At 38.6% G+C, this 16,809-nt stretch overlaps 1 protein-coding gene across 1 annotated transcript; it reads right to left on the bottom strand.

Moving 5' to 3' along the window:
- Nucleotides 1–10,185: 10,185 nt before the first annotated feature.
- dolpp1 (dolichyldiphosphatase 1) lies at nt 10,186–16,223 on the bottom strand. The gene is made up of 8 exons (XM_031317718.2): nt 16,023–16,223; nt 15,219–15,319; nt 14,965–15,049; nt 14,284–14,383; nt 13,769–13,867; nt 13,207–13,335; nt 12,977–13,066; nt 10,186–11,552 (listed from the first exon to the last, which is right to left on the bottom strand). The coding sequence occupies exons 1-8, from the start codon at nt 16,096–16,098 to the stop codon at nt 11,516–11,518; spliced, it is 717 nt and encodes a 238-aa protein (XP_031173578.1). The 5' UTR covers nt 16,099–16,223; the 3' UTR covers nt 10,186–11,515.
- Nucleotides 16,224–16,809: the final 586 nt, after the last annotated feature.

The following is a 16,809-nucleotide window of genomic DNA, read 5'->3' as shown; positions in this document are numbered from 1 at the left end:
CCTGGTTCAGGAGAGTTAAGTTGAGTTGAGTCAGTAGTAACACAAGGCAAACATAAAAGCAAATATTTTGTACTTGCAAAGTATGAAAAGGAAGAAAAATAATTTCAAAAAGTAAGAGAGAAGAAGATATATTACACACAAAAAAGGAAAAAAGGCTAAGAGTCTACAACCATGCAAGTACATCTGGGAGTGGTGCTTTGAGCTAAATGCTAAAGTGAGAATGTTGACATGCTGATGTTCAGCAGGTACCATGTTCACCATCTTAGTTTAGCGCGTTAGCATGCTAACAATTGCTTATTTGCACTAAACACGAAGTACAGCTGAGGCTGATGGGAATGTTATTTGTTTTTCAGGTATTTGGTCACAGAGCAAAATACTGAACAAAATTTTGACCTGATGATGGCGCTATGTGAAAACTGTAAGAGATCACAAAAGTTATATTTATTCATATCAAGGACATTTTACTAAAAATCCAAAATGTCACTGTGCCGTGGGGTTGGAGGGAAGGTCAGGAGATGACCGAAGTCAGTAGGATTCATCCTCTTGGGACTGTGAAAGGACAAACTTTCATTTCAATACAGCCAATAGCTGTTATATTGTAGCCTATATATATAGCTGATATTTCAGTCTGGACCAAAGTGGTGGACCGACTGACAGACGGACAAAGCCATCCCTACAGCCACACACTATCCTGGCTAAAAACATGTGCATGCATGTGGGAGTGTTCAGACAGCTTCATTTATCAAAAGGGGCTTAAGTCTGTATTTATATTTATTGAGGAATTTATATTAATAATATTTCCACAACTGTGATCCTCGACCACATAGAAAATTGATAAAAGATAGCTAGTGCAGGAGATAGGAAGGTGGGTGTTATTATCTTTTCACTTATGAAAACGAACGGAGGAAGCAAAAGCACAAGTGAAACTCCTGGCACAGTTTTGTGAACATGGTTGTTTTTTTTTAACATGGGCTGGTATCTTATTCATTGCACTGTTAATATTGTGCTATATCTCACAATTTCATCTCAGTTCAGTGTCCTAATACCAAGCATGCATTGATTAAGTTATGTTATATGGTATTTATAAGTTATCTATTCTTTAATCCGCAAACTCTGCTATCCTACTTTGCTTTTTAAGGGAGATGATATAACATTTCAGTCAAGACATTTTCGTTATCTGTCTCTTTTAACACCTTACTTCTGCCCTGTGGCAAAAGTGAGGGTATTTTACAAGAAACTGGTCATCACCTGAAACAGTTACTGGCTGCAGTGGTAACCAGGAGACAGTGCAGGGCAGCAGAGAGGGCAAAAGACAAATGGTCTGCTTGTGATATGGAAGGGCATCAATGGAAAGTGGAGAGAGAAAGCTGCGAGACGGTGAAGAAATAAAAGGTTAGGTGGTGAGGGAAAGTGACGGCCTGGGGCTGCTGGGAGGTAAGTGTGTGGTTGGAGAAAACAGCTGAAAAGACTTAGAAGAGGGGGGAGGACACAGAGAGGGAACAAGATGGCAAAACCCCGGAAAAGTACATAAAATGGAGGGAGTATCAGTAAGTTCAACCAGGCTCACATTTCAGAGGAGAATTATCCACTGATAAAATACAAATCACTCTTCACTGTGACATTATGGCAAAGCAACCTCTCTTACCTTAATGTCATAAGGTTTTCATAAAATTAAAGGTGATCTATTATATATCATTTTCAGGTTCATACTTGTATTTTGTGTTTGTACTAGAACATGTTAAATGCTTTAATGTTCAAAAAATATTGTATTCACCCTCTGTCTGAGACACTCTGTTGGAGCACTTGTCTCATTAAGCCCCCCCTTCCCAAAAAAGCCCAGTCTGCCCTGATTGGTCAGCAGTCCACATCTCGCTCCTGTTGTTGTTGTCTCCGTAAGTCGGTGTCAGGCTTCAACGGAGTATACAGCAGGACTTTGTACTGTGAAAAACACCAATAAAGGCTTATAAACCAAATATGACACAACCGGACACGTTTCAGCAGCAGTGTTACCCGAAATTGGGGAGAAATTGGCAGCCAAGATTACAGGTTTTCCTGGCGTTAGCAGTGCACAATAATAGAATATAGCAGCACTTTCTACCGTCAAAAATCGCAGATAAAGGCTTCTGAACCAAATACTACCCAACCGGACATGTTTCAATAGTAATGTGACCCGAAATTGGGGAGAAATTAACATCATTGGGAGCCAAGATTACATCTTTCACTGCCGTTAGCATGTAGCTACATGTGACAATGTTAACACCGCAGTAGCTTTAAAAAAAAAAATTCCAGTCCTGCCTACCTCCAGCTGGAGCAGATGACCAATCAGAGAAGACCAGAGAAGGCTGGCTCGACCGAGCTGAGAGTAGAAAAAACTGTTGAAACCAGAGCGTTCAGAAGAGTGGGACATCTGAACAATTTAGCTCACGGGGATTTCTCTGAAATATGTTTACCTCATTATTTGAAGCTCTGACCACGTTTAACATGAAAATCCGACATTACAACAACATAGATATGACAGAAAATACGGAAACGCATAATATTTCACCTTTAAACCCAGTTTTTAATATCATATCTGATCTGCTTCTTTTTTTTTTGGGCTGTAGCCATTGAATGCATTTATATTCTGTAATTACTTTGCTAATAGTTTTCATTGTTGGTGGCGGGTCTGCTATTTTTACATTAATAACTTCTCTGTTGAAGATATATTTTATGTTATTACAACTGTGTTTTACAATATTGTTATTTATTATCTGTTTATACACCAGCCTCTACTCATGGGTGCCCACAGGAGGTTAAAGTTGTTGACATTAATAACCACTTCAATTTACAACTACATTGTAAACTATTTATTAAATGTTTATATGATGCACAGCACCAAAGTGGTGTCCCCTATTGCTTCAATCATACTGCAATGCAGCTTTTAGCCCCATCTGCAGCACAAGAGTCCAACTGGTCTTTTTCTAGGAGGACATTTTGGGACGTGAAAGTGATTCATAAATTACAGTACAACTTGTGTCAATTAGATCCTCTCTGAAGCCGAATGAGACAGTGAGGGATTTCACAAAAGCAGGTGTACAGAAGCAGATGTCGTGGTTCATGGGTAGAATATTTGATATAAATAGTGCCAGGCCACAGCTTGAGAGCTGTTTATTTGTTTGGTCCTCTGCAATATTAAAATTAGTGCAACATAAGCTCCATATTGTGTAAAAATAGAACCACGTGTTCACCAGCTGGCCTAGGATCAGGACCTAACAGAGACTCTCTCTATTGTTTTCCTCACTCAGTGTCTAAATAAAGACTAAAACTACTGGAGGTGAGAGGACAGAAGAACAAAATAAAATCCCAGCAATCAAAGCTTTTAAAATATCTTGCAATTTTAGGCCAAGTCTGCCTGAGTATAAATATTCTGAGACTGTTAAATGTATTGAGGTACAAATGTTTTTACTAATTTAAAACAGCCCTTAAAAATGATGAAAAGGTCAGCCAATTACTTATTGTATTATGGTCCTGTGATAAGGTCCAGGAATTTGGGACTGGGAAACTTTTCTTTTTTTTTTTTGGACCGGGATACATGAACCTATGTCAGACTGCAGAGATCCAGGTTCCATTCAGCCCAAGATTATTTGTTCTGGGAGATGGGTCAATCCTAAGCGGAATAGATAGGCACATAAGAAGTTCGGTCCTGACTGGTTAAATGATAGCCAGACAGATTCTTTTAAGAGAAAGGAGAACAGTTTGCCAAATTGGATGTCTACACGGAATGGGGAAAGTACCTGAGGTTTCTGGAAGGCTCCAAAGAAGCTTTGTGCTGGGGAGAGACGAGTATGATAGGCTTATGGTGTTGTCATTTATACATACTGTATGTTTATTTGGTTTGTCTATTTTGTTATTTTTGTTGTTGGTTTTGAATATTGTGGTTACTGTGTCATCATTTCTTGATTTTTGTCTGGGTGGGTGGTGATGACGGGGGAGAGGGGGGGTATGTTCAGGTTGCAAATTGTGTTTTGTGTGGTATGTTAAAATAAAAATAAAAATTGTTAATCATAAAAATGACAGCTATAAGGACAGGTAAAACAGTGACTTTAACTGGCAATAATACACAAAAGATACATACAAACAAATAATTTTACCACAATTTGACTCCCAGTAATGTTTGTCCTCTAAATATCTGCTTTGTCCTTGAACCAACCCATGTCACAAGGAAACTTCCACATTCTATAAAACTGACTTCAGGTCAGTGTGTATTGCCCCCAAGTGGAGAGACTGTGGAAAAACAGAGAGAGATAACAGTGAAGTACAGGCGAGAAGAAATCAAACCAATTTAGGGGTGAAATAAAGAAAAGTGAAATAGAGGAATGTTTATTTTTCACATTTGCTCATAAATATCAGTGAAGCAACAGGCTCAGTGAGCTGATTTAGGATTTTGGATCAAATTAAGACAATCATTTGGCTCATCAACAATACCCATTTCACTCCCAGAATATTAAAAAATATGTCCATGAAGCCAAAAAAAATTGAAATAAGAAATCAGTGTGGGGAGGCAGAGAAATGTGCTTCCATTGCTCAAACATTTGTTAAAACACTGTTGTAGTTAAATTTAATACCAAGCAGGTTGTTTGTGGTGTTTTATGTTCTATCCAAGAGACGAAAAAAGAAATGTGAGGGGGCAGTTTGAACACGCCTTATACTACCACTCATACATTTGTTAGAACACTAGTGTTATCTGTACAAACACTTTGTTTTCATGTTTCAGCGGCGGAGATACTAATTATGTATCACAGACTCATCAGTGTTTCAAGATATGTTGGCGGAGTTGACATAAAACTCTGATTTTGAAACCATATTTCCATGATTCTTTTGGCATTTGTTTTTATCCTAATGGGTGTATTTATATAGGCCTATTGTACCTTTTTTTTTTATTTCTAAACTCATAGTGTCCGCTGCAGATTTGTCAACGAGTCTGTGAAACTTTTAGAATACTTAAGTTGTACACAGAAGTCAGTATAAAGGGGTTGCGGAGTAAAAATCGGCCTTGGGCCCCTCAGGAGTGTGAAACCTGAACTGCTTATGGATCTAAGGGCATTTAAGACCCAATAACAAAACATGGTCTGAGTCTGATCCATGTTATTCCTCATACATGCATTTTGAAGAATCATTTATTGAGGCATAAGGTTAAACTGGAGAAGGGAGGGGGGGGGTATATTTTCATTGGTGTTGCTGGTTGTGTTGGGCATCTTCTTTTAACATTTTGTACTTTTAACAGACTTGAAATATATGTTTTAAATTATTTTAAACATTAATACTAACATGCTTCTAAAAATCCTTTCTGTGGCTGGGTTAGCTCAGTTGGTAGAGCAGGCGCACATATATAGAGGTTTACTCCTGGATGCAGCGGCCGCGGGTTTGACTCTGACCTGCGGCCCTTTGCTGCATGTCATTCCTCGTCTCTCTCTCCCCTTTCATGTTTTCATCTGTCCTATGGAAATAAAGGCCTAAAATGCCCGAAAAAATAATCTTAAATCCATTCTGTCTGGTTCACTTTCCTGACAATTCATAATGATTCTAATTCTCGCATCATGGGCAATTCAATCATTCTTTGTACTATAACTTAAGCTGATGTGTTGTAAGGAAATGTAAATGATTACCTGAATATATCATTGAGTTGAATACAAAGCAATAAAAAATGCTAAAATTATAAAAAAATGAGGCGCCTGGATAGCTCACCTGGGGGAGCGTGCGCCCCATGTACAGAGGCTCAGTCCTTGCCGCAGTGGCTGAGGGTTTAATCCCGACCCACAGCCCTTTGCTGCATGTCATTCGCCCTCTCTCTCCCCCCCTTTCCTGTCTTCACCCGTCCTATGTAATAAAGGCCTAAAATACAAAAAAAAAAATCATCTTTAAATTCTAATAAAATGTCTATCTAGCAACTTTTACTAACAACAAACTGCTTTTTTTTTCATCTGACCTAACAGTTTTTAAAAGCTGATCCTCTGCCAAACAGTAGCGCTTTCCATTGACAGTAAAAGTGCGCTTTTAACAATCAGCATTGTTTTTTTTTCCATTGAAGTGAAATAAAAGACACTCTTTTTTGAGTAACATTAGTTTTATCATATTTATAATTAGAAAACTTTGTATACCATGTCAACAGATGTAGCCACTACTTTTATCATAAATGGACATGTAAAACAATTGGTTGAGCATGTTTTTTTTTTTTAATTGTTACAAATTCATCAGATTTGTTTGGGGGTTTTACTTCACATCATTCGGTTCAGTTCAAAAACAGAAAAGATGATTACCCAAAACTCCACCATAAACATGCCACATGCTAGACCATTTTTTTTCTGAAGGGTTGGTTCTAAAATGCTTATGCTGTGTTTTGTGCTATGAGTTACAGTACGTCTGCACTGTATTAATGACAGCAACTAAACCAATCTGTGCTTGTCTCATTAGAGTCCTTACTGTAGATGTACGATGGGTGCCATCTAGTGGTGCTGGCTCAACAGTAGACACTCAGTGTTAACATACAAACAGTGAAGAACTTGGTCAGTTTAACTTGTTTAGGAATAAGATCTGCACTGATGTGATTTGATGTCCATTATCCTATAAGGTACTATAGGTGTTATTAATGCAGTTAGAGCAACCACAGATACATTTCTGAAGAGAGCCAAATATTAATTTACTGTAGAAAATGTTCAAATTCCTTCTTTCTTAATAAAACCCTTTTGAGGCAAACAGTGTGCACTAGTAACAGTATGTATCTGTACATGTAGGCCTACATACAGTAAAAAGTGATTGTCAAGCCGCACACAATACATTTCCTGACATTAGATTTGAGCAGAATCATTGCGCCGCTTTCATTTGTAAGCGTGAGCAATCTCAAAGCTGGTGCGTCTGCTGGGGGTGCTGAACACAAATGAGGTCAACAAGGCGATAATTTACTGTAAACTATTACAATTCATCTCACAGTATGTATGAGCTCATCAGACCTTTTCTTGTGCAAAATCCGTATCTGCAAAGTCACTTCTAACACACAGCGCTTGATGTAGCGCAAGATGGAAATACATGAGTAAAGCAGAAGTACTTAAGTGTAGTACTTGATTAAATGCACATTTAATTTCTCCTGAATGATTGTGATGTGTTCCTTTAATTTGTTTTTTCAGACATGTACCATGTATTTAGTCAAAAATAATTTTATTTTACTTATAACACATTTCACTTCATTGGAAACAAAACATTTTGCAGACGTTATACGATGATAAAACGTGGATTAATATGTTTATATATATATATATATATATATATATATATATATATATATATATATATAAAATATCTCACAAAGATATCTTCATCTTATTTTATGACTCCCACTTGCTGCCTTACATTAAGCTTAACATTGCAATAACAATCTTCATCCAGTGGATGTCAGTCCTTCTGTTTAAAATATTAGTGAACTTAAGTGTCCCAATATGGGACAGCTTGGCACCTCTGTTTGAACTGAAGTGTGTAATATTTCTACACGTATAATGTCTTAACCTTTTACAACCCAGACAGTATGAGAGACCCAAATTAAACATTTCTTCAGTTAAGACATATCTGTGTAGAGAGGTGACCATCAGCTTCACCTTCATTTCCAAAAAAGGTTTCTACAGAAGTGCTCGCTGCTCATCTAAACAGTGCAGGTTAGAGAAAAAAGCTTTTGAGAAACAGAAATAGGTTGAGGTCTTCATCATTTTTTTATCTAGGCTATGCCCGTTCCCGACGGGTGTTTGGGGATAGCCTGAGGTTAGACCTGAAAAGTGAATCAAAAATGGAATGGGTCATTTAAATAGGGCAGATGTTTCTTTAGGATAGGCCTGAAGTGTTTTTCTCCAGCAGTGTTCAGCAGTCACATTGGGGAATAAAGTGCAGCGAGAGAAATGCAGGACACTCACTTCACAAGACAAGGAGCTTGTTCATTGTTTGAACTGAACAGAGAGCTATTTTTCATGTTTCACCTACACTAGCCCATCTAGTCTCCAAAAACATACTCAAATGCTTCGGTCTCTGGAAAATAAGACACCATTTTCAATTATTTGTTGGACATTTTCCACAACAATTTGTCTCTTTGGAGAGAAAAAGGGTTGCGCAATTTTGTTGTTGGCCTGAATATTATTGGTTGCTACCTCAGATCACATCAGAAAATTTGTATCAGGCACCAAGTATCACATTACATGTGTATTTAGTGCACAAAATGCCTTTTGTAGCCTACAGATACATGTTTTTAGCCATGCTTGCATTGTGGCTCTATGGCAATGTTCATCTGTCACTCAGTCCACTACTTTGGTCCAGAAATATCTCAACTACTATTGGATGGACATTCATAGTTCCCCAGAGGATTAATCCTAATGACTTTAGTGATCCTGACTTTTCCTCTAGCGCTACCATGAGGTTGACATCTGTGGTTTTGTGTGACATGTCTCAACTATTGGATGACTTTTCATAAGATTTTGGTGTAGACATTCATCCCCCTCAGGATGCATTGCAAATGCTTAAACACTTTCCATCTAGCGCCATCATCGGGTCAACATTTTTTCAATAGCTGTACTTTGTGTTTAGTGCAATTCAAAACAAATGTTAGCATGCTAACAGACAAAACTCCTGAGAGTGAATATGGTAAACTTGCCCTTGGTCATCAAATTTGCAGTGCGAGGTCAGAAACCTAGGTGTTCTCTTTGACAGCTCTCTTCATTTGAATAAACAAGTCAGCTCTGTTGTTAAAGGTAGTTTTTATCAGTTTAGAACCAGGGTCCAAAATTGACTTTGTTGTCCACCAGCCAAATGGCTTGTCAATGTTCACATTTCATCAGCCACTTAATAGATTACCATTGTGTTTTTGGCTGGTGAGTGCAGCAAATCTACCAGCCACTTGCATATTTTACCAGCATTTGGCTAGTAGATGGTGCTAATTTGGAACCCTGCTCAGAACAGTAGCCAAGCTGAAATACTTCTTATCTAAGAATGATCTTGAAACAATCATTCATGTTTTTATTACCTCACGTTTACACTACTGCAACTCACTATACACAGGCCTAACCCAATATAATTTAAACAGACTCCAATTAGTCCAGAAAGCTGCTGCAAGACTCCTCATTGGCACCAAAAAGTATGACCACGTAACTCCCGTTTTAGCTGAGCTTCATTGGTTGCCAGTGAAATTCAGAATTGATTTTAAAGTTTTACTTTTTTTTTTAAACACTCCATGGTCAAGCCCCTCCGTATATTTCTGATCTCCTGTCCGCTTACTCTGCTGCCAGGGCACTCAGGTCCACCACCCAACAACTCCTTGTCATCCCTCAGACACACCTAAAAACCAGAGGAGACCGAGCCTTTTCTGTAGTAGCCCCCAAACTCTGGAATTCCCTCCCACCCCATATCAAATGCTGTAACACAATTGCCAGTTTTAAATCAAACATGAAGACGCATTTTTACTCTCTTGCTTTTAACTCCTTTTTTATGATTCAGAGCTATGAACTGAACTCAACTTTTTCTTATCTTTTTGTTTTTGTTCCATTGTTTTATTCTGTTATATTATTTGACTTTACCTTTGCCTAACTATATTCATGGAACCTTGCACACTTGATTATGTATCTTTAAGGCATACGGTTTCTGCCTCCCTGCTCTACCTGTGAAGCACTTTGGGGTCAACTGTTGTTTAAATGTGCTATACAAATAAAATGACTTGACTAAACATTATACCTGCTTATAGTCATGAGCATTTCTGTGAGCTGTATTTAATGCATAACATTAATGTGTTCCCAGTGTCATTACAGCCTACTTGCATGTTTTTATTAGCTCCCATTGCATCACTGCAATATTCTTAAAAGGCTGTGATATAGTTTATTACCATGACACGTGCATTACGCAATTCTTTTCATCAGTATTTCTATCACTACATTTTATCTCCCTCTGCTTTTTTGGAGTCAGTGATGCACGAGGACAGATAATCTGAGACAGGGAGATAACAGCCCAGCTGCCACCAAACAGACACTACACTGACTGATGCACATCAGTGGAAAATCCAGCAAGGAAGTAAATCAGTCTTTCAAATGCCACATTTGCTCAACAGGAAACACGCTACAAAGTAAAAAAAAAACAAAAAAAAACACGCCACTGTATTTCAAAGCATGACACTTGAACCATCTCTTGTACATAAACACATTTTTATTCAGCCTGATATAGGTTACACATGGAAAAAAAATCCTAAGAGAACTACTTCCCTTTGTGGAGCTAATGATATGACAGTTTTAAATCAGCTTCAGATCCTCACATGACAGCTGTCACCATTAGCTGCCGTGGGCTGTGAGGCATTAAGCATAATCACATGCTACGACTGACCTGAGGCTTTTTTTTTTTTTTTTTTTTCCTTTCTTCAAAAATAATACAAAAAGAAAACATATCCCCCTCAGCAGTCTTTATGTATGTTTTCTCACTAAATGATATGGAATGTTATCTTGGAAATGCAGATAAAAAGAAAAACAGTTCTCTGCAGCAGCAGAAAACAAGACACTGAATGAATAAAAGAAAAGTGATTCCCAGAATCCTGTTCCCAGGCTGCTACTGTGTGTGAAGCATTAAGAAAACACCACCTCGGTCCAAAGTGTGTTCAACAATGAAAATAACTGAAACCTGATGTTCTGATTCAGTCTCATAATCCTCAAACGTGGATATAAACAGAAAGCACAACCTCGATGCTCAATTGTACAGATTAAATTTACACTGCTTGCAGACCAGCTTTGGAATCATATATTAGGACTGACAGTCATAGACACAAAGCAAAGACTGATGAGGGAAAAGAGGGGGAGGGTCTTAACATTTAACTAGTGTTAGTCGTATTTTTTTTTTAACTTGTAAATTTCACAAAGTGCAAATTTTCGTTTATATTACATCATAACCAATTTTAGAAATTGTTCATTTTCTATTATATAACAATGAAAAATGGTTAATTCCATATACACCAAACCTAGCCATAACCAACCCCCCTTCCCACCAGCTATTTATCTGAATATTTTAAAAAAGGAATCACTAAATACATGCTGCAATGACGTCAACCAATTTGTTTGAAACTTGACCAAAGCCTCCTTTTTAGGCTCCATGAATCTCTTACAGTACACTGTTACTGTCAGCGTGCGCTTATAGTTAAAATATATATATTAATCTATTATTAAATAGTATGCCTCTTGCACAGTCTTGCATGCATTGAAGAGCATTTTGGGCAAGCTGTACAAGAAGGAGAGGCGTGTGGACGGACTTGCTCAGGCTGTAGGCTCTGGGACAGGTCCAGGCACTCTTTCGCCACCTGTAAACGTTTTTTTGCCCTTTACTCCCAGCAACCACGTCAGTCCAAAATATGGTTCTCCAGTGTGTTTTTGTCGAGCATGTATTTGTTTGTGTTTGTGTGTGTGTGTGTGTGTGTATACATGAGTGTGTGCGTGCGTGCGTCGTCCTGAACCCAGTTTCACAGAAGAACTGTCGATCACTGAAGTTTTGTTCCAAGCTTTCGTTGTCTGTTCCTAAAAGAAGAAAGCCCCCAAAAAATGTAGTCACAAAACACAAAGCAAAAGTCTCAAAGAAAGTAAAAAGCCCAGTCACACCAGCATTTAAAAGACAGGAATTCAGTTAATTTCAATGACATCGCAGCGTACAGTGGATTCGCTAGCGGGGACGAAGTAAATCCACGCATATCTTTTGCGTAAAGTGCAAAGTAATGGAGAAAGCTATTGTAGCTTTGTGCCATACACTTTTTTTTAACTCCTCTGTTATAGAGCAGTTCGTACGTCGACAGAGGCATGGTTTGCAGACAGTGCGTGGTACAAATTAGAGCTGAAGATCTTTGCCCGAACCTGATGGGTTCGGTCTTAATTTCTATCATTTTACACGGGCTTGGGCTTGCGCTCCAGGTTGCGCAATAAATGAGCAGTCAGGTGAAGCGTTTCGATTAGCGCGAAAATGGATGCTGAGGAGGTGAAAAGGAGGCTGGCCTCTAGAGGACTTATTTCATTTCTTTGATCCAACTTCCAAGTGGCCTATAGCCTCCGTTAGTCATGAATAAATGATGTTAAAAAAATGTATAAATGACTCATTCTTGACAAAAGAGCTGTGTGCGTGCGGCGCAGTCTCTTTTTTCTTTTTCTCCCTTTTCCGCCGAGTGGTGCGTGTGCCCGCTCGCGGTGTGAAGCGCGTGTCCGCGCTATTCTCTGGCATGCACTCTAATCACTGCTGATAGACGGCCTTTTGTACAGTCGGGCTGTAAACGGGTTCGGGCTTTTAAAAAGCTGTCCATCAAAATGTGTTTCTGTGTTTTTTGCCCCCAACGGCTCCTTCCAGGCAGCGCTGCCTGGAAGGCACTAGGATTAGGCACTGGTTAGGGTTAAGGTTAGGGTTAGATGCCTTGGAGGCAGCGGTCACAGCGCTGACTGGAAGGAGCAGTTGGGGGCAAAAAAAACCATCAAGCTCAAAATGTACTTGTCGGGCTCGGGCCAAATTCTGTCTGGCTTGGTCCTTTTCGGGCCTAACTTTTAAGGCCTGATTACAGTTCTAGTACAAATACTTAAATAAACTGAGAATCTCATTAGCAAATTAGCTCAAAAGCTTGCTAACTGACCGTAAGCAGACTAGCTACCTTAGAGTTTTTTTCCCCTCCTTTATGACTCTGTTGAATGAAATGATGTATAATCTCAAGGGGGGAGTAAATGACACAGTACCGGGAAAAAAAAAAAAACAGAAAGAAGCTTGGGCGGCTATTGTGACTGACTAGTGCTGACATTAGACGTTAGCTTGCAAGCTACAGTACTTCACCAACTAGCCCTGCGAGAACTCACTATGTCACCAAGCCTCTAGCACCGCCACGCCTCCAGGACGAGTAGGCAATTCAGTGTGCCACTTTCTGGTGTGACCGGGCCTTAACGATGATAGAAGTGGTGGAGTGGCAACTTACCTTGCCTCTGATCTGGTCACTGTATACTCAAACCATAAGATGTTGGGGATCAGGCTTGTGTCTCGCACCAGGAAGTACTCTGATATTGGCCTATAAATTGTGAAAACATCGAAAGAACAAATTATTAGAGTAGCAATTAAAGACTAGTTTTATCCACTCATCCAGGCTGAGGACGAATCGTCCTCCCCTCAGACACAAGGAGGAGGCAGAGAAATGAGAGCACTACTTACCACGCTGCTATTTTGGGGAATAATGGTGTCAGCACCTCTTGAGTGAAAAAGAACCAGATTATGCCAATGGTACTACCGACCACAGCGCCATAGAAAACCTGGCTCCAGCTGTGATACAACAGGTAGACCCTGAGAATGAGAGAGAGAAAAAACAATGTTCAAGAAAACAAATTGTCCAGAAGCATGCACTTCAGACAGTACACAGGAAATAGCTACATTTGTCTTTTTCTGTAACAGTGAGAACAGACTGGTCAGCCAAACAATATTCTGAATGTTCTTGTACCCCTGCCCTGAGCAAACAATACTGGACATGGTCAGCAATGCCATGATTTAATGGGCTTCACTTTTTAAAAAAAAAAAAAAAAAGCTGAAACGATCAGTCGATTAATCAATTATTCGGTTGGCAGAAGATTCCAAGTACAATTTTGATAATGCATTGATGTATCTTAGGGTTTTGGACTTTTGGTCAGACAAAACAAGAAAAGATTGGGCATTTTTCGCTTTTTTTCTGACATTTTATAGAAAATAATAATAATGAATAAATAATTACTTGCAGCTTTACCTGCTGTATGAGACTGATAAGGCCACGCCCAACAGGATGATGGACAGTATGTGTCTCCACAGCAGGTCCACACATCGAGCATTGTTCGTTTGATGCATTCTGAAAAGAAAGAACAGCATGAGTTCACACCATGACATCTACCTCAAGGAAAGGTGGAGTGAAAGCATCTAATAAGTGATAATCAAAAATGTGATAATAAAATACATGCCCAGGAATAAACTAGTAAATCACAGATGCTAATATGAATAATATGCTTGCTTGACGTGAATATGATGTAATTAAATCAGTGATACAATGCATGTATGCATGACACAACATTGCAGGAAACATACCAGTAAAACTATTTGTTTTACTTTTTCTATTTTAAATACCCAACTCAATTGCAGAACTGTATTTTTGTATTAGTTTGTTCACATTAAACTTTAGCTAATTGCTGCATTTTTTTTTTCTTCAATTGCACAGCTACATGTTTTCACCCTTAAACCTCTCCAAACACCCAAAAGAAACAAGCTCACCTTAAATAAAGGAACAGAAAGAAGTAAACAACAAAGAACCACATAAGCTGGGAATGACTGGAGGGCATCCCATACTCTGTGTGCAGAGTTGTGTGAGCTCCTGCAGAAAGACAATATAAATATATACATTTAAAATATGGAGTACATCTTCATATAAACATAGAACCAATATTTTAGTTTAAAACTAAAGTGGGCAGCTCTCATTACTTAATTATATTTTAATATCTTGCTAGGGTTTGGCGATACCACAATCCATAATAATAATAATAATAACAATAATAATAAGACTTTTATTACAGACTCATGGTCCAATAAAATGACAGCCCAATACACAAAAAAAAATTCATAATATAAAATATATAAAGAATATTTGCTTGCTTGTTTGAATTGTTTTGAATGCCACTTCGATTGTTTTCTCTAACATGGAACACGTCTCTATTGTGTATGTAAATCATGTTTGTCTTTTACACACACACACACACACACACACACTTTATATTGTATTTATACAATTATAGAATAGATATTTGTCTCTCTGTTGAAAAAGAGATCTTCATCTCATTGAAACTTAATTGATTAATATCAGAAGAAGCTTTTCTGGCTATTGGGATGCTTTTGCAATATTGCCCAACCCCACCCACTACAGTCTCTATAGAGTCAACAACTTATTCCTTCACTCACCTGCACATGGGCGCGGCTCTCTGAGAATGTGCTTCAGCAGCCAGTTCACCCCTTCATTCAGGATGAGCCCACCAAAGAAGGAAATCTGTATTAAAAAAAAAAAAAAAAAAAAATGACCAGGTTAATGTGAGCACTTACAAACATCTGGCCTGACACAACTTCTTTGGGCTCCTATGGGACAATTAACAGCATAATAAATTGAGTTTAAAATTGATGCTCTTTCTGAAAACTAAAAGTGCATGTGCAGAACTCACCGTGTGCAGCTCCCGTTTAAACACTATGAGTGTAACAAAACCCACAAGGATTGCTATGGGTAGGAGACTGATGTAGGCCAGCACTTGTCCCGTCAGATCACCTAAAAACATAGAGACACAGTTATGATGTTAACGTTAAACATAAACCCCAGTAAAGTCACTTAGCTAGTACTGGTGGGAGTAACACTTTAAAGTACTCAGTGAACCCGGATGGTTGAAATATTTAACTGCGAGTACATGTAGGAAGCTGCTGTGGTGGAGTAACCAAGCAATCATCTAACTAACATAACTTTACCCTATTATTGTATTTTGTTAATTCGGTCAGCTCGGTGCATGTGGTTTATGCTAGTTATACTAATCATAATGAGGCCAAGTGCTAGCTACTACGTTAGCCGTAGTCCTGGCTACAATATTTTAAGGTGAAATAGCTTGTATTTCCACCACACTCATAAAAATTTTGCTGTTCAGGATGCTTCAATTTTGTAGAATAATTCATACAGGACGCGGCATATTCGCGTAATCCTTGAGAGTAAATATCAAAGCCGATATTAAGACAGCTAACGGGCTAACTAGCCTTCATTGTGGACATTAGCGCCAACTGCGCATGCGGCGCTGTCTCACAATTTTGCAGTCCGGGTTACATTCCCCGCTGTGCACGACGTTTTACATCGTCTCACTATTTGGCAGTGTCACCAACGGCCGTGTCCATTCAGTATCGAGCAAATCCACGCAGTCTTCGAAAATTACAAAGTTGCTGGTGGTTATCATCTATAGTAGTTAGAGAAAAACGTTGAGTTTACGTACCCTCCGGGAACTCTACGTGTGTCAGAGATATGGACCGCCATTGAGGTGGTACCAAGCACTGCTCTTCCAACGCCATCTTACCCGGACACAACCGGGCAGTCCCAGTGAAACGCCCCAGACACTTGTCTAACCAATAGTGAACGGAGCTCTGCGTTCAAGCGCGCTCCGGCAGCGGAGGAGCCGTCCAATCCCAGCCGAACACTGGAAATGAGATATTTTGCCCATAGTGAAGAATTATTGAATGAACATAAAACACAAAAGGCCAACACTCCACATTAAAGCTGCGAACTGTACCCATTCAAAAAATACAATAAATACAAATATGTGTTTTTAATGATTACTTAATTAATATAGGCTATATATTACATGTCATATAATGTCCAGTAGGTATTTGCACACATATTTACTGTATGTGGAAATCTGAATTTATAGGGTCAAATCATTAAATGCTTTAAATAAGTTGGTACCACTTTTTCATAAATCACCCTTAATAAAAGGGTTTACAAGTTGTAACTCATAATAATAAAAAATGAAAAAATTGCAATTAACTGCATTAGGTTTAGTTAGGTGTACTTAATAATTGGCATTTGAGTTTACTTGCAAAGCAAATAACACTAATCATACCTTACACTGCCTATGTTTGCTGTCTTTTCATGCAAGTAAAGAAACTCTAAAATAAATATTGTGCAACTGTCAATATATCAAAACAAGCAAACAGCCTAGAAGAAGAGGATTAGAGGAGCGTCATGACCTATTTTTTAGTTGGTCTATTATCACTGGATTAATG

The sequence above is a fragment of the Sander lucioperca genome, chromosome 14 (genome assembly GCF_008315115.2).
Source record: "Sander lucioperca isolate FBNREF2018 chromosome 14, SLUC_FBN_1.2, whole genome shotgun sequence".
In the NCBI taxonomy this organism is placed as follows: Eukaryota; Metazoa; Chordata; class Actinopteri; order Perciformes; family Percidae; genus Sander; species Sander lucioperca.
The sequence above is the reverse complement of the archived record's forward strand: the minus strand, read 5'-3'. Positions and strand labels throughout refer to the sequence as shown.

Coding starts and splice junctions, on each gene's coding strand:
- dolpp1 (XM_031317718.2), bottom strand. CDS start 16,098: ATGGCGTTGGAAGAGCAGTGCTTGGTACCACCTCAATGGCGGTCCATA. Junction 13,868..14,283: donor TTTCTGTTCCTTTATTTAAG/GTGAGCTTGTTT, acceptor CTTTCTTTTCAG/AATGCATCAAACGAACAATG. Junction 13,336..13,768: donor TTATCAGTCTCATACAGCAG/GTAAAGCTGCAA, acceptor TCTCATTCTCAG/GGTCTACCTGTTGTATCACA.